The following is a 27,988-nucleotide window of genomic DNA, read 5'->3' as shown; positions in this document are numbered from 1 at the left end:
TAGCCTACTGTACAGAGCAATACGGCAGCAAACAAGTATATAAGAAGACTATTGCTTGAATTGGTTTACAGAAGATGAAAACCCTGGTTAAAATAGTGATATTCTGAGGTAAGAAACTTTAACCAACTCTGATAGCTTATGTCCCTGGTGGAGTAAGATTTCAATAACGTAATATATATTACTACTGCTTTGTTATGCATCAGACATGATCATGTTTCCATTTGCAATTATTTAATCAATTGTAATTGATTAAAGACCAATTTACTTCATCTAGATAGCATGATAGAGGCTAATGTGGGTAACATTACCTAGTTAGTATGATAGAGGATTATGTGGGTAACATTACCTAGTTAGTATGATAGAGGCTCATGTGGGTAACATTACCTAGTTAGTATGATAGAGGATCATGTGGGTAACATTACCTAGTTAGTATGATAGAGGATCATGTGGGTAACATTACCTATTTAGTTTGTTAAAGGATAATGTGGGTAACATGACCTAGTTAGTATGATAGAGGATCATGTGGGTAACATTACCTAGTTGGTATGATAGAGGATCATGTGGGTAACATTACCTAGTTAGTATGATATAGGATCATGTGGGTAACATTACCTAGTTAGTATGATAGAGGATCATGTGGGTAACATTACCTAGTTAGTATGATATAGGATCATGTGGGTAACATTACCTAGTTAGTATGATAGAGGATAATGTGGGTAACATTACCTAGTTAGTATGATAGAGGATAATGTGGGTAACATTACCTAGTTGGTATGATAGAGGATCATGTGGGTAACATGACCTAGTTAGTATGATATAGGATCATGTGGGTAACATTACCTAGTTAGTATGATAGAGGATCATGTGGGTAACATTACCTAGTTAGTATGATATAGGATCATGTGGGTAACATGACCTAGTTAGTATGATAGAGGATCATGTGGGTAACATTACCTAGTTAGTATGATATAGGATCATGTGGGTAACATTACCTAGTTAGTATGATAGAGGATCATGTGGGTAACATTACCTAGTTAGTATGATAGAGGATAATGTGGGTAACATTACCTAGTTGGTATGATAGAGGCTCATGTGGGTAACATGACCTAGTTGGTATGATAGAGGATCATGTGGGTAACATTTGGAATCGAGAGTCAAAGCCAAATGAAATAGACAACATTTAAGGTTGTCAGATGTAATTTGTCCATTTTCAACATTGACTTCCCTGAAACCGTTTTTAGTGTGTTCATGGAGTCCAGGAGTACTGGACTTTTATTTACACTGGTGAACTTGCTGCACCCAGCTTTATATACACTGCTCAAAAAAATAAAGGGAACACTTAAACAACACAATGTAACTCCAAGTCAATCACACTTCTGTGAAATCAAACTGTCCACTTAGGAAGCAACACTGATTGACAATACATTTCACATGCTGTTGTGCAAATGGAATAGAAAACAGGTGGAAATTATAGGCAATTAGCAAGACACCCCCAATAAAGGAGTGGTTCTGCAGGTGGGGACCACAGACCACTTCTCAGTTCCAATGCTTCCTGGCTGATGCAGCAGGACCGCTACCTCCGCCTTTGTGCAAGGAGTAGCAGGAGGAGCACTGCTAGAGCCCTGCAAAATGACCTCCAGCAGGCCACAAATGTGCATGTGTCTGCTCAAACGGTCAGAAACAGACTCCATGAGGGTGGTATGAGGGCCCGACGTCCACAGGTGGGGGTTGTGCTTACAGCCCAACACCGTGCAGGACGTTTGGCATTTGCCAGAGAACACCAAGATTGGCAAATTCGCCACTGGCGCCCTGTGCTCTTCACAGATGAAAGCAGGTTCACACTGAGCACGTGGCAGACGTGACAGAGTCTGGAGACGCCGTGGAGAACGTTCTGCTGCCTGCAACATCCTCCAGCATGACCGGTTTGGCGGTGGGTCAGTCATGGTGTGGGGTGGCATTTCTTTGGGGGGCCGCACAGCCCTCCATGTGCTCGCCAGAGGTAGCCTGACTGCCATTAGGTACCGAGATGAGATCCTCAGACCCCTTGTGAGACCATATGCTGGTGCGGTTGGCCCTGGGTTCCTCCTAATGCAAGACAATGCTAGACCTCATGTGGCTAGAGTGTGTCAGCAGTTCCTGCAAGAGGAAGGCATTGATGCTATGGACTGGCCCGCCCGTTCCCCAGACCTGAATCCAATTGAGCACATCTGGGACATCATGTCTCGCTCCATCCACCAACGCCACGTTGCACCACAGACTGTCCAGGAGTTGGCGGATGCTTTAGTCCAGGTCTGGGAGGAGATCCCTCAGCAGACCATCCGCCACCTCATCAGGAGCATGCCCAGGCGTTGTAGGGAGGTCATACAGGCACGTGGAGGCCACACACACTACTGAGCCTCATTTTGACTTGTTTTAAGGACATTACATCAAAGTTGGATCAGCCTGTAGTGTGGTTCTCCACTTTAATTTTGAGTGTGACTCCAAATCCAGACCTCCATGGGTTGATAAATTGGATTTCCATGGATTATTTTTGTATGATTTTGTTGTCAGCACATTCAACTATGTAAAGAAAAAAGTATTTAATAAGATTATTTCTTTCATTCAGATCTAGGATGTGTTGTTTAAGTGTTCCCTTTATTTTTTTGAGCAGTATACTTTCTACACGTGTTACCATGTTTCATCACTTTCAATTGCATTTTTGATTTGGATGTTAATATTTATAGCGTGAATAAGATATTTAAAAAATATGAAGCAATTTCTGGATAGACATTTTTGCAAAACTAGGGAGCCTACAATATGCTGAAGGATATACTTTTTAATAGTGTTGCATAGTTGTTTTGAATAGCTGTTATATTGCTAATTGTTATCAACACTTAATAATGTTATTTATATTTAGGCTCCACCTATTAAATCTGAGTATTTCATCATTTCACCCTGCTAACAGATCCTGCATACAGTACAACAATGCCTCCTCCCGGTGTGTGTATGAGTATAATGCAGGAGCGCAACAAGCAAGAGGGTGTTGGGAGTCTTGCCAACCCAGAGAAACACAGCAACCAAGACTTTCAGCAGCTTAAGCAATACTGTTTGGCCAGGGGAGTGAGGTACATCGATGAGATGTTCCCCCCAGACCATAACTCCATTGGTGATGGGCTACTTTCCTCTGATTTTATGAGCAGAGTGGTGTGGTTGAGACCAGCGGTATGACATCCTCCAGATCTGCACACATAACTGATTTTAACTGATTTTATTAATACAGAGTATTAACTGAAATTATAAATATTATTAATAGGTGAAATGTGTGTATTCACTCTTCCAGAAAATTATACAGAATCCAGATTTTATTGTTGATGGACTTTCAAGGTTTGACTTTGGGCAAGGAATGGTTGGTAAGTGGATTTGGTTGTAAGCAAGTGTCAACACCACACCATGCCCCAACCACACCATGCCCCTACCACACCATGCCCCCACCACACCATGCCCCTACCACACCATGCCCCCACCACACCATGCCCCCACCACCACACCATGCTCCCACCAAACCATGCCCCTACCACACCATGCCCCTACCACACCATGCCCCCACCACACCACACCATGCCCCACCACACCATGCTCCTACCACACCATGCCCCCACCACACCATGGCCCCACCACACCATGCCCCCACCACACCACACCATGCCCCTACCACACCATGCCCCACCACACCATGCCCCTACCACACCATGCCCCACCACACCATGTTCCTACCACACCATGCCCCTACCACACCATGCCCCCACCACACCACACCATGCCCCACCACACCATGCTCCTACCACACCATGCCTCTACCACACCATGCTCCTACCACACCATGCTCCTACCACACCATGCTCCTACCACACCATGCCTCTACCACACCATGCTCCTACCACACCATGGCCCACCACACCATGCCCCTACCACACCATGCCTCCACCACACCATGACCCTACCACACCATGCCCCTACCACACCATGCCCCACAACACCATGCCCCTACCACACCATGCCCCACCACACCATGCCCCTACCACACCATGCCCCACCACACCATTCCCCTACCACACCATGGCCCCACACACACCATGGCCCCTACCACACCATGCCCCCACCACCACACCATGGCCCCTACCACACCATGGCCCCTACCACACCATGCCCCTACCACACCATGCCCCCACCACCACACCATGGCCCCTACCACACCATGCCCCTACCACACCATGCCCGCACCACACCATGCCCCCACCACCACACCATGGGCCCTACCACACCATGCCCCTACCACACCATGCCCCTACCACACCATGCCCCCACCACACCATGCCCCCACCACACCATGCCCCTACCACACCATGCCCCTACCACACCATGCCCCCACCACCACACCATGGCCCCTACCACACCATGCCCCTACCACACCATGCCCGCACCACACCATGCCCCCACCACACCATGCCCCCACCACCACACCACGCCCCTACCACACCATGCCCCCACCACACCATGCCCCCACCACCACACCATGCCCCCACCACACCATGGCACCCACCACACCATGGCCCCTACCACACCATGCCCCTACCACACCATTCCCCTACCACACCATGCCCCAACCACACCATGGCCCCTACCACACCATGCCCCTACCACACCATGCCCCTACCACACCATGCTCCTACCACACCATGCCCCTACCACACCATGCCCCTACCACACCATGCCCCCACCACACCATGGCCCCACACACACCATGGCCCCTACCACACCATGCCCCCACCACCACACCATGGGCCCTACCACACCATGCCCCTACCACTCCATGCCCCCACCACACCATGGCACCCACCACACCATGGCCCCTACCACACCATGCCCCCACCACCACACCATGCCCCTACCACAACATGCCCCTACCACACCATGCCCCTACCACACCATGCCCCTACCACACCATGCCCCCACCACAACATGCCCCCACCACACCATGGCCCCTACCACACCATGCCCCCACCACCACACCATGCCCCCACCACACCATGCCCTTACCACACCATGGCCCCTACCACACCATGCCCCTACCACACCATGCCCCCACCACCATGCCCCCACCACCACACCATGGCCCCTACCACAACATGCCCCTACCACACCATGCCCCCACCACACCATGCCCCTACCACACCATGCCCCTACCACACCATGCCTCCACCACACCATGCCCCCACCACCACACCATGCCCCTACCACACCATGCCCCCACCACAACATGCCCCCACCACACCATGGCCCCTACCACACCATGCCCCCACCACCACACCATGCCCCCACCACACCATGCCCTTACCACACCATGGCCCCTACCACACCATGCCTCCACCACACCATGTCCCCTACCACACCATGCCCCCACCACCACACCATGCCCCCACCACATCATGCCCCTACCACACCATGCCCCTACCACACCTTGCCCCACACACACCACACCATGCCCCTACCACCACACCATGCCCCCACCACACCATGCCCCTACCACACCATGCCCCCACCACACCATGCCCCCACCACCACACCATGCCCCTACCACACCATGCCCCTACCACACCATGCCCCCACCACACCATGCCCCCACCACCACACCATGCCCCTACCACACCATGCCCCTACCACACCATGCCCCTACCACACCATGCCCCCACCACACCATGCCCCCACCACACCATGCCCCTACCACACCATGCCCCCACCACACCATGCCCCCACCACACCATGCCCCTACCACACCATGCCCCCACCACCACACCATGCCCCCACCACACCATGCCCCCACCACCACACCATGCCCCTACCACACCATGCTCCTACCACACCATGCCCCCACCACACCATGGCCCCTACCACACCATGCCCCCACCACCACACCATGCCCCTACCACACCATGCCCCCACCACCACACCATGCCCCTACCACACCATGCCACCCCCACACCATGCCCCCACCACCACACCATGGCCCCTACCACACCATGCCCCCACCACCATGCCCCCACCACCACACCATGCCCCTACCACACCATTCCCCTACCACAACATGCCCCCACCACAACATGCCCCCACCACACCATGCCCCTACCACCACACCATACCCCCACCACACCATGGCCCCTACCACACCATGCCCCTACCACACCATGCCCCTACCACACCATGCCCTACCACACCATGCCTCCACCATACCATGCTCCTACCACACCATGCTCCTACCACACCTTTCCCCTACCACACCATGCAACCACCACACCATGCCCCCACCACATAATGCCCCTACCACCCCATGCCCCCACCACCCCATGCAACCACCACACCATGCCCCCACCACACCATGCCCCTACCACACCATGCCCCTACCACACCATGCCCCTACCACACCATGCCCCCACCACACCATGCCTCCACCAAACCATGCCCCTACCACACCATGCCCCCACCACACCATGCCCCCACCACACCATGCCCTTTTCATTACAAATGTCACGATGTGCATAAACTTGTCATTTTTATTTTTTCAGAAGATTGCTGGTTTCTTGCTTCCATTGGGGCTTTGACGTTCCAGAAGGACATCCTGGAACAAGTAGTACCCCTAAATCAAACCTTTAAAGAGGATTACTGTGGCATATTCCACTTCAGGGTAAATTACCTCAGGCTCAGTACATTATCTTTGTGAGAAATGCGTTGACCTATTGCAATAACTGTCGTTCGTAAAGGATTATTAATGCATTGAAAAGGTTCTCAGTGGTATTGAGAACAATTCAATTACCATGAATGACTTTCTATACTTAGGCTACGCCTTTCTCAAGCCATGTAGAGAGTAGTCTCTGTAGGAATCATTGTCCTCTCCTCCTATCTTTCAGTTCTGGAGGTTTGGGAGGTGGGTGGACGTTGTGATCGATGACAAGCTACCAACAGTTGACGGCAATCTCATTTTCGTTCATTCAAAAACTCCCAATGAGTTTTGGCCCGCCTTGCTGGAGAAAGCCTATGCCAAGTACGTGAGCCACATCAGTTGGTCATAAAACAGTTTAACACCTCCTCGATGTCGGACTTAATGACCTGTCTTCTTCTGGCAGGGTGTGTGGCTCCTACGCAGACATGAATTTAGGGACCCCTTCAGAGGCTATGATGGACTTCACTGGCGGGGTTCACATCACATTCAAACTCACTGACGCTCCATCAAATCTGTGGGACCTGCTGTTCAGAGCTGTCCAATCCAAATCTCTGATTGGGTGTGGCACACCTCAAGGGGTGAGCAGCACTACGACCCCCTGAAACGCCATGATGACCCTTTAAACGAACCAGTTAGTAGAGCAGAAATGTAGTGTAACTCAGAGTTACCATGAATCATGCACTGATGTCAAGATATATGACAATATGAGTTACTAAGCGTAGTTGAAGTTGAGACTTGTCCTTTAACACAAAAGATATGAAAGGTTGTGTTCATATTGTGTTCTATTTTGTGACTGAAACCTCTGTTCTGTTACGGTCCAATTACTTCACTTTATAATACCTATAATACCTGTGTCTATTGTTCTGTAGGAAACATCAGCGAACACGGTGGCACCCAACGGATTAGTGAGGGGTCATGCTTACACCGTCACAGGAGTTAATAAACAGGTACTGTATGGAACTAATAATCTGACAGAAATGCTTTGGAGCTGATATCTTTTGGCCATATGCTCTCTTTCCTTTATTGCCATGAAAAAACATTGTTTGCTTTGTCAGAATAGAGCCAATTATTTACTTTAGTTCCACCTGGAGGGAAATGGGAGAGGAAGTGTGGTATAATTCTGCTATGAACAATTTACCCTATCCACGTGTAGCGAACATGAGTTGGTCTCGTGGTCTTGTGATGAGGCAGCCTTACCTGAGACTTCTAAATTAGTGCCAGTCTTCGGTCCACTATGGAATTCCTCTTGGTCTAATGGTAAAGATGCTGGTTTGTCCCATCGGGGACCTAGATTCATTTCCTGCTCTGAGATTACAGCTGGTGTTCTTTCTGGTTTCTTCCACAGATCTTGAGCCAAGGCAGGCCAGTTAATCTAATCCGCCTCTTCAACCCCTGGGGCCGGGGAGAGTGGAAGGGAGACTGGAGCGATAAGTAAGGATTTACACGATAGTCTGACTGTGACATGTGATAAGTAAGGATTTACAGTATAGTCTGACTGTGACAAGTAAGGATTTACAGTATAGTCTGACTGTGACATGTGATAAGTAAGGATTTACAGTATAGTCTGACTGTGACATGTGATAAGTAAGGATTTACAGTATAGTCTGACTGTGACATGTGATAAGTAAGGATTTACAGTATAGTCTGACTGTGACATGTGATAAGTAAGGATTTACTGTATAGTCTGACTGTGATAAGTAAGGATTTACAGTATAGTCTGACTGTGACATGTGATAAGTAAGGATTTACAATATAGTCTGACTGTGACATGTGATAAGTAAGGATTTACAGTATAGTCTGACTGTGACATGTGATAAGTAAGGATTAGCTATTCACAATAGATACCTTTGTTTATTAGATTCTTCCTCAGTATGTGTAATTGTTCTTTTTTGCTCTATCTACAGTATAGTCTACATACTTTGTTTGTTTATACACTACCGGTAAAAAGTTTTAAACACCTACTCATTCAAGGGTTTTTCTTTATTGTTGCTATTTTATACATTGTAAAACAATTGTGAAGACATAAAGTAACCATACATCTAATCAAATATATATTTTATATTTGAGATTCTTCAAATAGACACCATTTGCCTTGATGACAGCTTTGCACACTCTTGGCATTCTCTTAACCAGCTTCATGAGGTAGTCACCTGGAATGCATTTAAATTACTTTCTTAAGAGTTAATTTGTGTAATAAAGTAATTGAAATGCATTCCAGGTGACTACCTCATGAAGCTGGTTGAGAGAATGCCAAGAGTGTTATACAGAAGATAGCCCTTTTTGGTATAAGACCAAGTCCATATTATCACAAGAACAGCTCAAATAAGTAAAGAGAAATGACAGTCCATCATTACATTAAGACATGAAGGTAAGTCAATACGGAAAATGTCAAGAACTTTGAATGTTTCTTCAAGTGCAGTCGCAAAAACCATCAAGCGCTGTGATGAAACTGGCTCTCATGAAGACCGCCACAGGAAATGAAGACCCAGAGTTACCTCTGCTGTAGAGGATACGTTCATTAGAGTTACCAGCCTCAGAAATTGCAGCCCAGATAAATGCTTCACAGAGTTCAGACACAACTCAACATCAACTGTTCAGAGGAGACTGTGTGAATCAGGTCTTCATGGTCAAATTGCTGCAAAGAAACTACTACTAAAGTACACCAATAAGAATAAGGGACTTTCTTGGGCCAAAAAAGCATGAGCAATGGACATTAGACGGTTGAAATTTGTCTGGAGTCCATATTGAAGATTTTTGGTTCCAACCACTGTGTCTTTGTAAGACACAGAGTAGGTGAACGGATGATCTCCGCATGTGTATTTCCCCCCGTAAAACATGGAAGAGGAGGTGATATGGTGTAGGGGTGCTTTGCTGTTGACGATGTCTGTGATTTATTTAGAATTCAAGGCACACTTAACCAGCACGGCTACCACAGCATTCTGCACCGATACGCCATCCCATCTGGTTTGCACTTAGTGGGACTATCATTTGTTTTCAACAGGACAATGACCCAATACACATCCAGGCTGTGTAAGGGCTATTTGACCAAGAAGGAGAGTGATGGAGTGCTGCGTCAGATGACCTGGCCTCCACAGTCCCCCGACCTCAATCAAATTGAGATGGTTTGGGATGAGTCAGACCACAGAGTGAAGGAAAAGCAACCAACAAGTGCTCAGCATATGTGGGCACTCCTTCAAGACTGTTGGAAAAGTATTCCAGGTGAAGCTGGTTGAGAGAATGCCAAGAGTGCCAAAGCTGTCATCAAGGCGAAGAGTGACTATTTGAAAAATCTCAAATATAAAATATATTTTGATTTGTTTAACACTTTTTTGGTTACTACATGATTCCACATGTGTTATTTTGTAGTCTTGATGTCTTCACTATTATTCTACAATGTTGAAAACATAAAAAATTAAGAAAAACCCTTCAATGAGAAGGTGTTCTAAAACTTTTGACCGGTAGTGTGTATATATATATATATATATATTTATATATATATATGTGTGTATATTTTATTTTTATTTATAACACTAAAGATATCAATTAAAAAGTGCATTTTCAATAAAATGTAATAGAATCAGAATTATTGGCCACAACATGTACATACTGAGGAATTTGACCTGGTGAAATGGTGCTGGCTACAATATAAATAAATAAATAAATATACATACATACATATACACATATATATATATATATGTGTATAAATGTGTATATGTATGTATGTATGTATATTTATTTATTTATTTATATTGTAGCCAGCACCATTTCACCAGGTCAAATTCCTCAGTATGTACATGTTGTGGCCAATAATTTTGATTCTATTACTAAATAAATAAATATACATACATACATACATATACACATATATACACCCTGCGATGTCATCACACCCATTGTCTTTGACAGGTCTTTTTATGAAATGTCAGCTAATCTCCCTTACCTTTTTTACAGTGTATTCGGAAGTCACTCACAAGCAGCCAGAGCGTTAAAGCTTTTACATTGTTGTCTCTTGGCCACCTAGACTCTGGAGTACTACCACTAACTAACCAGTGGCCTTACCGCATCCAAACTATTGACATGATGTTTGTACTTCAATCAGGTCATCCATGTGGCAAACAGTGAGTCCTAACGATCGGAAGATGTGTCTGTCAGTGAAAGAGGATGGTGAATTCTGGTAAACCATTTTTAATGCAGAAATTTGTTTTGCAGACCATGTCAATATTTTGTTGTAAGCGATTAACACATACAGTACAGTGTCAGTCCACATCTATAGTGATATTTCAATACCAGAACCAATTCACAATTTTGGTTGTCTTCTCAGGATGACAATGGAAGACTTCTGTAAGCACTTCACAGATGTGACTATCTGCTGTATGCGCCCTGATTTTCTTGACGGCAACTCTAAAGGTCTTTGGACACACTCCATACATGATGGCAGATGGGTTGCAGGAACCACTGCTGGTGGCTGCATGAATTTCCCAAGTAAATTACATCTTGATTTAAATGTTTTGCTTTCAACAAGGAATTATTTGCAGTTGATGACTATAAATTACCAGAATTTACCGTCAACATGTCCATAATTTTTTGTCTCCCAGACAGTTTCTGGACCAATCCCCAGTATCGGGTGAAGATTGAGGGATTAGACAGGGACTGCTCTGAGACACAGGGGGACAACAACATGTTGGTGTCTCTGATGCAGAAGCCTGACAAGAGAAACAGACGCCTGGTCAAAAGTCTCTACATCGGCATCAACATCTTCGAGGTCAGTGCCCTTCTTTGGTGCACGCCTTTCGTTATGTTATATACTGTAGTTTATCTCAACTTTATCCCCCAAAAAACATGTACAGATTGAAGCAAAGCTATGTGCTTCCTCTGAGGACCTTGTTACAGGTAGCACTGTTATTGTGCCATAAACTGTCATGTCAGTAGTGTAACTTAAACGGGAGATCTCTTTGTAAGGTCCTCTAACGTATGTTGGCACTGTGCAGTTCTCAATGCAAATATGCCCATTTGTGAACCTACATGTAGGATGTTATGCCAGAACAAAACATTCAACTGGCCCAGGTATGCTATTGTTCGTGTAATTGAATTGTCTTTCTTTTACTTTCTAACAGGTGCGTTCCCAAGTAAGTAACTTTTAAACATACAATTCACAAATAACGTTATAAAAGTTAGAGTGGCCACTAGACTATCTGGCCAATATAATGGATGTGGTAGAAATGGCTTCAAGGTCCAGATTTGAATTGAAAATGATCTGCAGCCTTCTGTAAAACATTCTATGATTGTGATCTCAGTTCAAAGGACAGAGGGGGAAGTTTCCTGCCGACTTCTTCAACACCAATGTGCCTGTCGCCCAAACCAAGAACGTCCTGAATGTTCGAACAGTGGTGCTGCTCTCTAGGCTGAAACCTGGTGAATACCTGATTGTGCCATCATCCTTCAACCCAAACGAAACCGCCTCCTTCATCCTGTCCATTCTCTCCAAGGTGGAGACCCAAGTCCAGTAAGCACAGCTCCCCCCATTCATAATAAAGGGGTTGTTTATCCAAGTTACACCATTTCATATTGGTTTCCTTACAAATAAAGTTAGTTTAAGATGATTTGGACATAAAGCGTGAAAAATATATCCAAAGCATTGATTGTGGTCCTAGCTTGTCCATAGATTGCTTTCAGGGAAACCAATATGGAATTTTGTAACTTGGGTGAACTATACCCTTAATTAATGTCACATATTTTTTACAGTCAGTGATCATAGCAAACATTAGGACCGGGATTCAATCCGTTTGCGCCTGTAAACAATGCACCAAAGGTCATTTTCAATTGAACCAATATCTGTAATGTTTTATACTGTGAATGCAATCTCTGCGAACACTGTAGCTTTCCCTTAAAAATGTGCATTATCAACAACCCGCGACGAGATTGAATCCTGGGCTGAGTTTCACTATAATTTATGTTTTCCTAACAGAAACAAAACACTCTTCATTTTTTTCCTCAGTGAAAATTCAAATGACCAAGATATTGTGGAAATCCCCAAGGTATTTAATAAGGAAAACTTTATTTCATCCCACATATGTAGATATTGAGGGAATCCCCAAGGTATTTAAGGAAAACCTTATTTCATCCCACATATGTAGATATTGAGGGAATCCCCAAGGTATTTAAGGAAAACCTTATTTCATCCCACATATGTAGATATTGAGAGAATCCCCAAGGTATTTAATAAGGAAAACCTTATTTCATCCCACATATGTAGATATTGAGGGAATCCCCAAGGTATTTAAGGAAAACCTTATTTCATCCCACATATGTAGATATTGAGGGAATCCCCAAGGTATTTAAGGAAAACCTTATTTCATCCCACATATGTAGATATTGAGAGAATCCCCAAAGTATTTAAGGAAAACCTTATTTCATCCCACATATGTAGATATTGAGGGAATCCCCAAGGTATTTAAGGAAAACCTTATTTCATCCCACATATGTAGATATTGAGGGAATCCCCAAGGTATTTAAGGAAAACCTTATTTCATCCCACATATGTAGATATTGAGAGAATCCCCAAAGTATTTAAGGAAAACCTTATTTCATCCCACATATGTAGATATTGAGGGAATCCCCAAGGTATTTAATAAGGAAAACCTTATTTCATCCCACATATGTAGATATTGAGGGAATCTCCAAGGTATTTAATAAGGAAAACCTTATTTCATCCCACATATGTAGATATTGAGGGAATCTCCAAGGTATTAAAGGTGAACCGTGTATTTCTATTTATCTTCTGATATTGTCTTCCTTTTTAATATCTTATATTTCATTTTTTTTAGCTCATGCCTACTCACAATAGAGCAGATATGGACAACAAACAAACTCTGTTTCGGCAATATTCTGATCAGGCAAGTTCCCAATATCTTTCATTTGAACACAAAACGAGGCAATGTGAAATTAAAACACATAAACTAATAAAATCTATAGCATTTGAGAATATTACTACTTTTTAACAATTGTTAAACTATATATATAGTTTATATATATACACAGTATCTCACAAAAGTGAGTACACCCCTCACATTTTTGTAAATATTTGAGTATATCTTTTCATGTGACAACACTGAAGAAATGACACTGTGTCAAGTCCTGACCCTTGTAAGATGTCATTTTCTATAGTAGAGTGGTCAGGGCGTGACAGGGGGTGTTTTTGGGTGGTTTTCTGGTTATCTGTTTCTATGTGGGTTTCTAGGTTTCTATTTCTATGTTGGGGTTGTTGGGATGATCTCCAATTAGAGGCAGCCAGTTCTCGTTGTCTCTAATTGGAGATCATATTTATGTAGGGGGTTTTTCCACTTGTGTTTGTGGGTTGTTAGTTTGTGAGTAGTGTGTATTCTCTCTGCGTCACGGTTTTGTTATTTCAAGTATTTGGTGGATTGCAACATTTCACAATAATAATAAATATGTGGAACTACAAACACGCTACGCCTTGGTCCAATCCTTTTGACAGCCGTGACACTTTGCTACAATGTAAAGTAGTAAGTGTACAGCTTGTATAACAGTGTAAATTTGCTGTCCCCTCAAAATAACTCAACACACAGCCATTCATGTCTAAACCGCTGGCAACAAAAGTGAGTAAACCCCTAAGTGAAAATGTCCAAATTGGGCCCAATTAGCCATTTTCCCTCCCTGGTGTCATGTGACTTGTTAGTGTTACAAGGTCTCAGGTGTGAATGGGGAGCAGGTGTGTTAAATTTGGTATCATCGCTCTCACACTCCCTCATACTGACTGATCACTGGAAGTTCAACATGGCACCTCATGGCAAAGAACTCTCTGAGGCTCTGGAAAAAAATAATTGTTGCTCTACATAAAGATGGCCTGGGCTATAAGAAGATTGCCAAGACCCTGAAACTGAGCTGCAGCACGGTGGCCAAGACCATACAGCGGTTCAACAGGACAGGTTCCACTCAGAACAGGCCTCGCCATGGTCGACCAAAGAAGTTGAGTGCACGTGCTCAGCATCATATCCAGAGGTTGTCTTTGGGAAAAAGACGTATGAGTGCTGCCAGCACTGCTGCAGAGGTTGAAGGGGTGGGGGGTCAGCCTGTCAGTGCTCAGACTGCATCAAATTGGTGTGCATGGCTGTCGTCCCAGAAGGAAGCCTCTTCTGAAGATGATGCACAAGAAAGCCCACAAACAGTTTGCTGAAGACAAGCAGACTAAGGACATGGATTACTGGAACCATGTCCTGTGGTCTGATGAGACCAAGATAAACTTATTTGATTCAGATGGTGTCAAGCGTGTGTGGTGGCAATCAGGTGAGGAGAACAAAGACAAGTGTGTCTTGCCTACAGTCAAGCATGGTGGTGGGAGTGTCATGGTCTGGGGCTGCATGAGTGCTGCCGGCACTGGGGAGCTACAGTTCATTGAGGGAACTATGAATGTCAACATGTACTGTGACATACTGAAGCAGAGCATGATCCCCTCCCTTTGGAGACTGGGCCACAGGGCAGTATTCCAACATGATAACGACCCCAAACACACCTCCAAGACGACCACTGCCTTGCTAAAGAAGCTGAGGGTGGATGATGGACTGGCCAGACATGTCTCCAGACCTAAACCCTATTGAGCATCTGTGGGGCATCCTCAAACGGAAGGTGGAGGAGTGCAAGGTCTCTAACATCCACCAGCTCCGTGATGTCGTCATGGAGGAGTGGAAGAGGACTCCAGTGGCAACCTGTGAAGCTCTGGTGAACTCCATGCCCAAGAGGGTTAAGGCAGTGCTGGAAAATGATGGTGGCCACACAAAATATTGACACTTTGGGCCCAATTTGGATATTTTCACTTAGGGGTGTACTCACTTTTGTTGCCAGCGGTTTATACATTAATGGCTGTGTGTTGTGTTATTTTGAAGGGACAGCAAATTTACACTGTTATACAAGGTGTGCACTCACTACTTTACATTGTAGCAAAGGGTCATTTCTTCAGTGTTGTCACATGAAATGATATACTCAAATATTTGCAAAAATGTGAGGGGTGTACTCACTTTTGTGAGATACTGTGTGCATATATATATATATATATATATATATATATATATATATATATATATATATATATATATATATATATATATATATATCAATAACACTCTTTTTATTTTCACTGAAAAGTTTGAGGAGGTGGATGCTGAACAGCTTCAGAGGATTTTAAATGAAACTCTCCTCCAAGGTAAGTAGAGAGAAAATCAATCATCATGGAGATTCCCAGTCATTTGTGACCAAACGCAGGAGTTTGAACAGACATACATTAGTTGTGATGAGATCAGAATCACACACAAGGATACAAGGATGGGTGTTTGGTGAGCAATGGGTTGCTTGGTTGTATCTGTAGGATTTCTTTTGATGTGCCACCTTTTTCCCATTTTATACAGGATATGCAAAGAAAACACAAGGCTTCAGCTTGGAGTCCTGTCGAAGCATGGTGGCCTTAATGGATGTATCCTTCATGAGTTTAGTGACAGTCTCGCATGATGTTTTCTGTCGTGAAACACCTTGAACAGTACTTTACAAGAGTACATTGTTCAAAATGTAGCAGTAAAATCTGTGAATGAATGTAGGAGTTTTTGCAATGACCCTTAGGCCCTGTTTATAGCTTGTGCTAACATGCACCCTTTGTCCAGATTGTTTCTACATCCTGATTGTGCCCACATTTGTAGACCGGTATATACTATCAAAAGACAGACTGGGATCTGATAGTGATCGGATCTTCCTGACCACCTCCGGAGGTGTCTGGATATCCTTCAAATGTAGACGGATCTGGACAGTTAAACCATTTAAATCATAATGATCCCGCCTTCTTAAATAATTGACATGTGGCACCATTGACTTATGACATCAATGTGTTTTAAAATAGATAACTGCATATTATTTGGAAATAATATCAGTCAAATAATTAGTATACAGGGAGGGACCAGGAAATCTGGTCTCAATGCAGACACAGTGGACAGGTAAGAGACAATACCATTCCACTGGGTACAAACTGGATAAATTAACATAATTTGTCAATGTATTGTGACGTGGAATCTATGTAGAAAATACATTGGATTTTAAAAAAAATCAGTTGCACTGTTATTTTGAGGGTCAAATTTCCACGGGATTATGTCATCATGGTGACCAAATTTCAACATAGGCAAACCTTGTATACAATATTTTGAATTTGCACCATTAAAAAAAACGTCAGAACTTCAATGTAATATCCACTATTACAAAAAAAACAATAGGCTGGGCAGTACCTCCTACTGGAGAGTTGATCTCTCTACAGCACCTCCTACTGGAGAGTTGATCTGTCTACAGCACCTCCTACTGGAGAGTTGATCTATCTACAGCACCTCCTACTGGAGAGTTGATCTCTCTACAGCACCTCCTACTGGAGAGTTGATCTATCTACAGCTACCCGTTGGTCTACCATTCAGGGTTATAACCAAGCCCTGCTTATCAAATCAAATTTTATTGGTTATGTATACAGATTTTGCAGATGTTATCACGTGTGTCGCAAAATGCTTGTGTTCCTAGCTCCAACAGTGCAGTACTACCTAACTAAATGATTATGTTTCTGGCTCCAACAGTGCAGTAATACCTAACTAAATGATTATGTTCCTGGCTCCAACAGTGCAGTAATACCTAACTAAATGATTATGTTCCTGGCTCCAACAGTGCAGTAATACCTAACATTACACAGCAATACATGCAGACCCCAAAACATAAAGAAAGGAATTAAGAGTCAGAGTCCAGAATATAAATATATATTGTGGTGGTTAATTTCTGTATTACCAAATGAGGAGAGAAACAAACTTCATACACCAGTCAGAGTTATACTTAAACTACATCTTTAATAATAAGAGCTTTGCAATAGCACTGACTTTCAACGATTCCCTATTTCTAATGAACCATTGAGAGTGACAACACAAAAGTACAAAGATCTTTTATAGCCAAGATACACCCCTCTCAACCTACATGACGAACAACAGATACATAGAATGGGTCACAAGGTTAAGATTTGTATGAAAGATATCTATAATACATAGCAGACAGCATCTGCTATGTCAACAGTTTTTGGCCCTCCTACTCCAAACTGGAACCGTCTCTTCCTGGTACGGTATAGAACAAAAACACCAACTTATCCAATGGCATAACTCAATTGTCAACTCTAGATACTCCCATCTCAAGTAAAACCCCTTCTTGACCCCACTCCTGGACAAGCTCACTGAGGGGAGTGAGTCTCTGGGTCATATACTATCCCAGGATAAGTGCAACATCAGAGAGGACATACAATGGTTCCATACACCTCCCCCCAATGACAAAGGAGGGAGTGACTTGCGCACAGACATTGTGGTAATTGGTTCCCCATTAATCACGCCATCCCTTCACATGGTTTAAGAATAGGTAAAGAAACATTCACATATGAAGACAATGTTCCATCCTGTCCTCTTCCCTTTCTGATATTCTGCATAGCACCAGAGACATGTAAAAGACATGCCTGACCTCTCCCCTCTCTGGGCCCCAAGTGACTGACTGAGCCCCAGCTGAGGGAAGAAGTGCAACTGCCAACACCAGAGTCCAAAGGGATACATTCTAATAACAAGTATATCACGTAAGCATATTATGCAGATAAGACATCTTAATTATCTATGTTACCCAACTAATTCTGATTCATCCACCACAATATGTACACATTTTGTTAAGTTACAGCCTTATTCTAAAATGTATTCAATAAAAACATTTCCTCAGCAATCTACTCACAATACCCCATAATGACAAAGCAAAAACACATTCTTAGTAATTTTTGCTATTAAAAAATAAATAAAAAACAAAAAACCCTATTTACATAAGTATTCAGACCCTTTGCTATGAGACTCGAAATTGAGCTCAGGTGCATCCTGTTTCCATTGAACATCCTTGAGATCTTTCTACATCTTGGTTGGAGTCCACCTGTGGTAAATTCAATAGATTTGACATGATTTGGAAAGGCACACACTTGTCTATATAAGTTCCCACAGTTGACAGTGCATGTCGGCTACCAGCTGGTACTCTACCCTGCACCTTAGAGACTGCTGTCCTATGTACATAGTCATTGAACACTGCACACTTTAATAATGTTTATACTTTTTTACCCACTTCATATGTAAATACTGTATTCTAATCAAGGCTCATCCAATAAAACTATTCATACAGTTGCTTGCGAAAGTATTCACCCACCCTTGGCATTTTTCCTATTGCGTTGCCTTACAATCTGGAATTAAAATAGATTTTCTGGGGGGTTTGTATCATTTGATTTACACAACATGCCTACCACTTTGAAGATGCAAAATATTTTTCATTGTGAAACAAACAAGAAATAAGACAAAAAAACAGAACTTGAGCGTGCATTACTATTCACCCCCCCAAAGTCAATACTTTGTAGAGCCACCAGTATCTGATATGTCTTTATAAGCTTGGCACATCTAGCCACTGGGATTTTGGCCAAATTCTTGAAGGCAAAACTGCTCCAGCTCCTTCAAGTTGGATGGGTGCACAGCAATCTTTAAGTCATAACACAGATTCTCAATTGGATTGAGGTCTGTGCTTTGATTAGGCCATTCCAAGACATTTAAATGTTTTCCATTAAACCACTCAAGTGTTGCTTTAGCAGTATGCTTAGGGTCATTCTCCTGCTGGAAAGTGAACCTCCATCCCAGTCTCAATCTCTGGAAGACAAACAGGTTTCCCTCAAGAATTTCCCCGAATTTAGCGCAATCCATCCTTCCTTCAATTCTGACCAGTTTCCCATTCCCTGCTGATGAAAACATCCCCACAGCATGATGCTGCCACCACCATGCTTCACTGTGGGGATGGTGTTCTCGGGGTGATGAGAGGTGTTGGGTTTGTGCCAGACATAGCCTTTTCCTTGATGGCCAAAAAGCTCAATTTTAGTCTCATCTGACCAGAGAACCTTCTTCTATATGTATGGGTAGTCTCCCAAATGCCTTTTGGTGAACACCAAACGTGTTTGCAAATTTCTTTCTGTACGCAATGGCTTTTTTCTGGCCACTCTTCTGTAAAGCCCAGCTTTATGGATTGTACCATTTAGTGGTCCTATGGACAGATACTCCAATCTCCGCTATAGAGCTTTGCAACTCCTTCAGGGTTATCTTTGGACTCTTTGTTTCCTCTCTGATTAATGCCCTCCTTGCCCTCTCTTGGCAGGGTTGTTGTGGTGCCATATTCTTTCAATTTTTTATTAATGGATTTAATGGTGCTCCATGAGATGTTCAAAGTTATGGATATTTTTTTATAACCCAACCCTTATCTGTACTTCTCCACAACTTTGTCCCTGACCTGTTTGGATATCAAAGGGTGTGAATACATATGCATGCTCCACTTTTCTGTTTTTTATTTTAGATATTTTTTTTAAACGAGTCATCTTTTACATTTCCAGAGGCGCAAATCCCGGGGGGGACGGGGGGCACACGACCCCCCCATCCTTGGAAAAATATGATTTGTCCCCCCCAATATATCACTGAAACATAACTATGTAATTTAAATAATAGCTTAATAGCGCATTTTTAAGTTTCAAAAGATTGCGACCCCCCCACCCTTTGCCTCACAATGTTTTGATCCACTGCCAGTTCCTTAGTTGGCAAGGTAACAGAGGGGTCATATCTACTGTCTGAAAGGCACTCAATGAACGTAACTGAAGTGAGGTTAATCCAGTCAATCGCGCACACACACTAACTGAATATGCAGAGCTAGCGCGCAAATATTAACTATTAAGCTAGCTAGTACCTATTCCATTTACGTGGCCTCGTCAAAAATGGAATCTTTGCTATCGTCAATTTATTCCAAGATCAGCATGCAGATGATGTAAGTTAGTGCTTCAAAGTCCCTGCGATAAGGTTAGTGATAAACTGAAGTCCAAACTGAACAGAACTACACTCTCTTCTACCATTGTCTTAAATATATTTAATTGTCTCATTGCAAAAGCTAAATTGTCGCAAGGGAACTTTAATTTATTTATTTGATTTCACCTTTATTTAACCCGGGTAGCAAAGATTATAGCAAACACCACTGAAACGGAATTGGTGCTCGCTAGCTTTGCAAATTCAGCTATTGTTGGAAGCCAGCCAATATGAAACAAACTATTAAAATTACAAAAGGTTGCAGCATATGTTGTGTAAATGGTGAAATCATACAGCTGTCAACTCTTGTCATTTTAATCCGTTTCACATTTGCTAGCTACCTTTTAGATCGAAGCCCAAATAGAATGATAAAAGATAAGATGATAGAAGCCCATCTCCTACTGTAAATAACCTACACACTGTGTGTGTGTGTAGCCAGCCATACAGGTAGAAAAATGGCAGAAAAATAAAAGACGGACATCAGAGTATTTTTCAGTACACCAAAACGCAAAGTAAGAACCCTAATAGCCTAATATCTCAAAGACTAGTTGATAAAATGTTCATAAGAAAGAAATGAAATTCTAATGGAAATGTTTCACAATGATGTCATTAGGCAGAGCAGGCAACAGATGGCACACAGACAGCAGAGTTGGGGACAGATATGCAGGGACAGACTGGCAGAGACAGGGAGTCTCAGGTAAGTTTGTTGAGTTGTGTAGTTTGGCAACATTATGAAAGGTTTTCCATTTTTTGACTTGTAAAATAGGAACATAATTGGAAAATGCCATGGATACCCCCACTCTCAACTTAAACTGGTGACTGAACTAAGATTTGTTAAAGGCAATGGTATTGCTGTTGTGATTAGTTGTGTAGTTTTGGGTACCGGTAGTTAGGAGTACGGCAAACACCTTATTTCTTTAGTTCCTCAATATACATTTACCATATTACAATGTAGGCTATGTGTTACAGCACTACTTTTGGTGTCCCCCTCAGGAATTGCTCTTGAGAAAATTTTATGTAATTGTCCCCTCCAAAGTTGATATCAGATTTTCGCCCCTGTAAATTTCACTTCACCAATTTGGACTATTTTGTGTATTTCTATTACATGAAATCCAAATTAAAATCCATTTAAATTACAGGTTGTAATGCAACAAAATAGGAAAAACGCCAAGGGGGATGAATACTTTTGTTAGTTCCACCAACATTAAACAGACCACATAACTAAACATATGGCTTTAGCCCATTACAGGGCAAAATGTACATACTTTTTATATTTTGCCTTTGTAGATTTCCTTAACCTTTCCTTCTCCAGACATCAATCACTGGAAAACTGAACAGTGCTGAATTTCAACATCTATGGAGAAAAGTTACTGTGTACAAGGTAAACTAATTGTGTGGTACAAGTGTGGTACACGGTTATTAAACAACTATATACTAGTTCAACTTTTTCCAGAATACAAATTACCTGAAAATATTCATATTTTCTTATATCTTCCAGGATATCTTCTTACGTTCAGATGTGAACCGTTCTGGAATGTTGTCATTGAGTCAACTGAGGAACGCAGTCACTGCTTCAGGTAACTTTTGGCTAGACCAACAAACAGGGCCTGCCACTGACCTTTGATAACCATACCTGCTTACAGGGACTAATGTAAAAAATCAGATCATCTAACTAGCAATCTCCAACTGACATCAACGCATGATTGAAGAGTTAGGACTATCAAATTAGGATGAGCAGATGGATTAAAGTAACCTCTGCCATTACGAACTAAACAGCAGTCTGTTTAATGCTCAATAGTTTCAAGTTTAAAGTTTTATTAGTCGCAGGTATACGGGATACACATGGTATACACCGTCCAACAAAATGCTTAGTTGCAGGTTCATTCGTTACCATGCAACAATAAGAAAAGATAAGAATGCCAACATAAAGGCACTGTTTTGAGTAGATGTCCTGGATGGGTGGGAGCACGGTCCGAGTGATGTACTGGGCAGTCTTCATCACCTGCTGGAGGGCCTTGCAGTCATGGACTGAGCAATTCCCGCACCAGGCCGTGATGCAACCAGGTCATGACGCTGTCAATGGTGCAGTGGTTGAATTTGGAGAGAAGCTAAGGTGGCATGCAACATATCTTCAGCAGCATTAGGAAGTAGAGACGCTGCTGCGCCCTCTTGACAAGAGTGGTGGTGTTGTTGGTCCATGTCAAGTCCTCAGTGATGTGGACGACGAGGAACTTAAAACTTCTGACTCTCTACTGCAGTCCCGTTGATGTGCATGTTCCCTCCTCTGCTTCCTGAAGTCAACAATCAACTCCTTTGTTATTCTGACATTGAGGGAGAGGTTGTTGACCTGGCACCACAATGCCAGTTCACTTACCTCCTTCCTACAGGCTGACTTGTCATGGTTGGTTATCAGGCCTACAACCGTGGTGTCGTCAGCAAACTTGATGATGGAGTTGGTGTCGTGCAGTGCCACACAGTGGGTGAACAGGAAGAGTCAGTGGAGGAGGTGTTTCTTCCAATCCTCACAGCCTGTTGTCTGCCCATCAAGAAATCCAGGATCCAGTTGCATTGGGTGTTGTCCACACCCAGGGCTTTGAGCTTTGTGTTGAGTTTGGAGGTAGAAATTGTGTTGAATGCTGAACTATAGTCAATGAACAGCATTCTCACGTAGGTGTTTCTCTTGTCCAGATGTGTTACAACCGTGTGAATAGCGATGGACATGGCATCTTCTGTGGATCTGTTGGAGCGGTTGGCAAATTGGAGTGGGTCCAGTGTGCATGGCATGCTGGCTTTGATGTGAGCAATTACCAGCCTCTCGAAGCACTTCATTATGACTGGGGTGAGCGCGACAGGGCGATAGTCATTGGGCACCATGTTTTTCTTGGGCACTGGGACGATGGTGGTCTCCTTGAAGCAAGGTGGAGAATATAGCCTGGGACAGGGACAGGTTGAAGATGTCTGAGAAAACACCCGCCAAGTGGTCAACACACACTCTGAGGACGAGGACAGGGATGCCTTTTGGGCCGGAGGTTTTGTGAGTATTCACTCTTTTGCGAGTTTTCCTCACGTCAGCCTCGGTAAGAGAAAGACCCTGGTTGTTGGAAGCAGCGAGAGTCTTCCTGGATGGCTCGGTATTGACAGCCTCAAAGTGAGCATATAGTGTGTTAAGCTTGGCTGGGAGGGAGGCTTTTAGTGGGCACCACACAGATGGATTTGCCTTTGTTTTTGCTCTGACATGCCCTGTCAACTGTGGGACCATATATAGACAGGTGTGTACCTTTCTAAATCATGTCCAATCAATTGAATTTACCACAGGTAGACTCCAATCAAATTGTAGAAACATCTCAAGGATGATCAATGGAAACAGGATGTAAATTAGCTCAATTTCAAGTCTCATAGCAAATGGTCTGAATACTTATGTAAATAAGGTATCTGTTTTACATTTTTAATACATTTGCAAAAATTTCTAAAGACCTGTTTTCACTTTGTCATTATGGGGTATTGTGTGTAGATTGATGTGGATTGTATTTTAATTTTATCAATTTTAAAATAAGGCTGTAATGTAACAAAATGTGGAAAAAGTCAAGGGGTCTTAATACTTTCCAAATGCACTGTATATTCCCCAATGATGATGGATGAGACATGGGTGGATGAGTCTTTGAACATATTTAAAAAAAAAAAAGAAATGTGCTTGGTTAAAATCATCTGTGACAATAAATACTGCTTTCGGGGGAGAAAACTTTTGCTGGCTAATGATCTTGTACAGTTCGCTGAGTGCCGACTTGGTGAAATAACTGTGGCATAAAAGTGTGAAGTCTGTCTGTCCTCCACAGGGGTCAGGCTGAGTGATAGTCTGCTGAACCTCATTGCTCTGCGCTACGGTGGATCTTCTGGAAACATCAGCCTGGAGAGTTTCATCAGCCTCGTTCTACGCATGGACCGCATGGCTAGTAAGTCCACAACTAAACTAAAAAGGACACCAATTTTATTTCGCTGGGATTTTAAATTTTCCATCTGTGGCATTCTAATGAGCATGTACAGTTAGGCTTTCATGGCGCTCACAGGATCATCCTAGTTAGTTTGCAAGATGGGTGTTTGAAGCCATGGCCTTTGTATTATTTACCAACATTGCAAATAGTGTAATTCATGCCCCTTTCAACAGAAATATTCAGACAACTCAACCAGGGAGGGGCCATATCTCTTCGAGACAATGAGGTAATAAACTGTTAATAATGCACCAGGGACTTTCAACTCTGACCCTGCAGTACTAGGTGTGCAGACTTTCACTCCAGCCCTGCAGTAACACACCTGATTCAGTTATTCGTGGTCCAGACTGACGACCATAATTGGCTGAACATTTTGCATCAGGTGTGTTAGTTCTGGGCTGTGCTGGGCTGGAACAACACTTTCTTGGGCACTACGTGATTTCATGTGTGTTATTTCATAGTTGTGATGTGTTCAATATTATTCTACAATGTAGAAAATATTACAAATAAAGAAAAACCCTTTAATGAGTACAGTAGGTGTCCAAACTTTTGACTGGTACTGTATATACACAAAAAAGTATGTGGACATCCCTTCAAAATAATGGACTAAGCGATTTCAGCCACACCCGTTGCTGACAGGTGTATACAATTGAGCACACAGCCATAAAATCTCCATTGACAAACATTGACAGTAGAATGGCCCGGACTGAAGAGCTCAGTGACTTTCAACGTGGCACCATTATAGGATGCCACCTTTTCAACAAGTCAGTTTGTCAAATTTATGACAGGAGCAACAACGGCTCAGCCACAAGGCCGCACAAGCTCATAGAACGGGACCGCCGAGTACTGAAGCGCGTAGCGTGTAAAAATAGTCTGTCCTTAGTTGCAACATCAGCACAAGAACTGTTTGTTGGGAGCTTCATGAAATGGGTTTCCATGGCCGAGCAGCCGCACACAAGCCTAAGATCACCATGCGCTATACCAGGCGTTGGCTGGAGTGGTGTTAAGCTTGTCGCCATTGGAAACGTGTTCTCTGGAGTGATAAATCACACTTCAATCAATCGCATTTATTTATAAAACCTTTTTTACATCAGCAGATGACAAAGTTTTTAAACAAAAACCCAGCCTAAAACCCCAAACAGCAAGCAAGCAATGCAATGCATCTATCAAGTCAGATGGACGAATCGGTGTTTGGCAGATGACAGTAGAACTCTTCCTGCCCCAGTGCATTGTGCCAACTGTAAAGTTTGGTGGATGAGGAATAATGCTCTGGGGCTGTTTTTCATGGTTCGGACTAGGCCCCTTAGTTCCAGTGAAGGGAAATCTTAACATTACTGAATACAATGACATTCTAGACGATTCTTCCAACTTTGTGGCAACAGTTTGGGGAAGACCCTTTCCTGTTTCAGCATGACAATGCCCACTTGCACAAAGCAAGGTCCATACAGAAATGGTTTGTCAGTGTGGAAGAACTTGACTGGCCTGCACAGAACCCTGACCTCAACTGACCTTTTATTTACAGATCCCTGACCTTTACTTTTATTTAACTAGGCAAGTCAGTTAAGAACGAATTCTTATTTTCAATGACGGCCTAGGTACAGTTGGATAACTGCCTTGTTCAGGTATAGAACAACATATTTTTACCTTGTCAGCTCGGGGATTTGATCTAGCACCCTTTTGGTTACTGGCCCAATGCTCTAACCACTCGGTTACCTACCGCCCCATATAAAAAATCCTTCCCTTAAGAATGGAGGTTGTTATAGCAGCAAAGGGGGGGGGACCAACTCCATATTAATGCCCATGATTTTGGAATGAGATGTTCGACAAAGCAGGTGTCCACATACTTTTGGTCACGTAGTTTAAGATCCTGAAATACATGGTCTGAGATGCAGTTATCCATAAAAACTTTAGCAATGTGTTAAGATGTAATTTCATTGTTTCTATTTTATATTACTAATGAACGTGTTAGTCAAATCTCACTGTTGTTTTTTATTCCTTTTTCTTCAGTGGATGTACATCACTATGTATGCATAAACTGCAGACCAAATAGGATGGACAGAAGACCATTAGAATCGTAAGGTTTGGAAAAAGTTCTACGGCAGTGCTTTGCTGGACAAATCAATAAACTTCTCAGCGACGTTTTCAGAGTATTTCGTTGCGCTTAAAAAACTTGATAGAGTATCTTGATTAATCCTACATCACCTTCTTTGCACCAATCCTCATGCTTGTCTTTTCTTACTAGCACTGACTTTGCTGATAGCTACTTTAAGGAAGAAATGTACTTAGGCTACTATGACTGATTTGTGGTTGTCTCACCTAGCCATCATAAGATGGATGCTAAATGACTAAAAGCTGTCATCAAGGCAAAGGGTGTCTACTTTGAAGAATCTCAAATAGAAAATATATTTTGATTTGTTTAACACTTTTTTGGGGTTACAACATGATCCCATATGTTATTTCATAGAAAATAGTACAAATAAAGAAAAACCCTTGAATTTGTGTTGAAACTTTTGACTTGTACTGTGTATATATATATATATATATACACTGCTCAAAAAAATTAAGGGAACACTTAAACAACACAATGTAACTCCAAGTCAATCACACTTCTGTGAAATCAAACTGTCCACTTAGGAAGCAACACTGATTGACAATAAATTTCACATGCTGTTGTGCAAATGGAATAGACAACAGGTGGAAATTATAGGCAATTAGCAAGACACCCCCAATAAAGGAGTGGTTCTGCAGGTGGGGACCACAGACCACTTCTCAGTTCCTATGCTTCCTGGCTGATGTTTTGGTCACTTTGGAATGCTGGCGGTGCTTTCACTCTAGTGGTAGCATGAGACGGAGTCTACAACCCACACAAGTGGCTCAGGTAGTCCAGCTCATCCAGGATGGCACATCAATGCGAGCTGTGGCAAGAAGGTTTGCTGTGTCTGTCAGCGTAGTGTCCAGAGCATGGAGGCGCTACCAGGAGACAGGCCAGTACATCAGGAGACGTGGAGGAGGCCGTAGGAGGGCAACAACCCAGCAGCAGGACCGCTACCTCCGCCTTTGTACATTCATTTGTTTCTAAAGTAACACAATTCTAAAGAACAGAGTAATGACTTACATTGCTATATTAAACAGCTTTTAAATACATTGAACCAAATACAGCCTATTAATACAGTAGCTGCATACTGAGAGAAAGCATACCAACCTATAGTATAGGCCCTGCATGAACCCAATGCATTTAGAAACTAGATCATGTCCCGGCCAGTAGTAATTCTGTTCACGCTAGTAGATTTTTGGCCCAGACGTGCCAGTGATGAAAAAAGTTA

The 27,988-nt window shown here is 43.1% G+C and overlaps 1 protein-coding gene across 2 annotated transcripts; it reads left to right on the top strand.

The window, feature by feature from the left end:
* Positions 1-26,810, top strand: LOC115161930 (calpain-1 catalytic subunit-like). Of its 2 annotated transcripts, XM_029712773.1 has the most exons (22): positions 1-108; positions 2,945-3,201; positions 3,320-3,389; positions 6,600-6,718; positions 6,942-7,075; positions 7,158-7,332; positions 7,624-7,701; positions 8,100-8,185; positions 10,857-10,931; positions 11,079-11,239; positions 11,353-11,519; positions 11,872-11,883; positions 12,052-12,260; positions 12,753-12,792; positions 13,582-13,650; positions 15,917-15,974; positions 16,177-16,241; positions 21,992-22,060; positions 22,178-22,256; positions 24,513-24,629; positions 24,842-24,894; positions 26,673-26,810. In XM_029712773.1, the coding sequence occupies exons 2-22, from the start codon at positions 2,965-2,967 to the stop codon at positions 26,697-26,699; spliced, it is 2,100 nt and encodes a 699-aa protein (XP_029568633.1). In that variant the 5' UTR covers positions 1-108; positions 2,945-2,964; the 3' UTR covers positions 26,700-26,810. The 2 variants fall into 2 exon arrangements, with proteins under 2 accessions (XP_029568633.1, XP_029568634.1); XM_029712774.1 differs by lacking the exons at positions 24,513-24,629; positions 24,842-24,894; positions 26,673-26,810 and adding an exon at positions 23,368-23,958.
* The last annotated feature ends 1,178 nt before the right edge of the window (positions 26,811-27,988 follow it).

Source organism: Salmo trutta, chromosome 25 (assembly GCF_901001165.1).
Source record: "Salmo trutta chromosome 25, fSalTru1.1, whole genome shotgun sequence".
NCBI classification, from domain to species: domain Eukaryota; kingdom Metazoa; phylum Chordata; class Actinopteri; order Salmoniformes; family Salmonidae; genus Salmo; species Salmo trutta.
This window is presented reverse-complemented; position numbering and strand designations above follow the sequence as displayed.

Excerpts from the sequence above, each read along its gene's own strand:
- LOC115161930 (XM_029712773.1), top strand. The coding sequence starts at position 2,965 with ATGCCTCCTCCCGGTGTGTGTATGAGTATAATGCAGGAGCGCAACAAG. Across the intron at positions 7,333-7,623 it reads GGTGTGGCACACCTCAAGGG|GAAACATCAGCGAACACGGT; the intron begins GTGAGCAGCACT and ends ATTGTTCTGTAG. Across the intron at positions 16,242-21,991 it reads GCATGGTGGCCTTAATGGAT|ACATCAATCACTGGAAAACT; the intron begins GTATCCTTCATG and ends TTCCTTCTCCAG.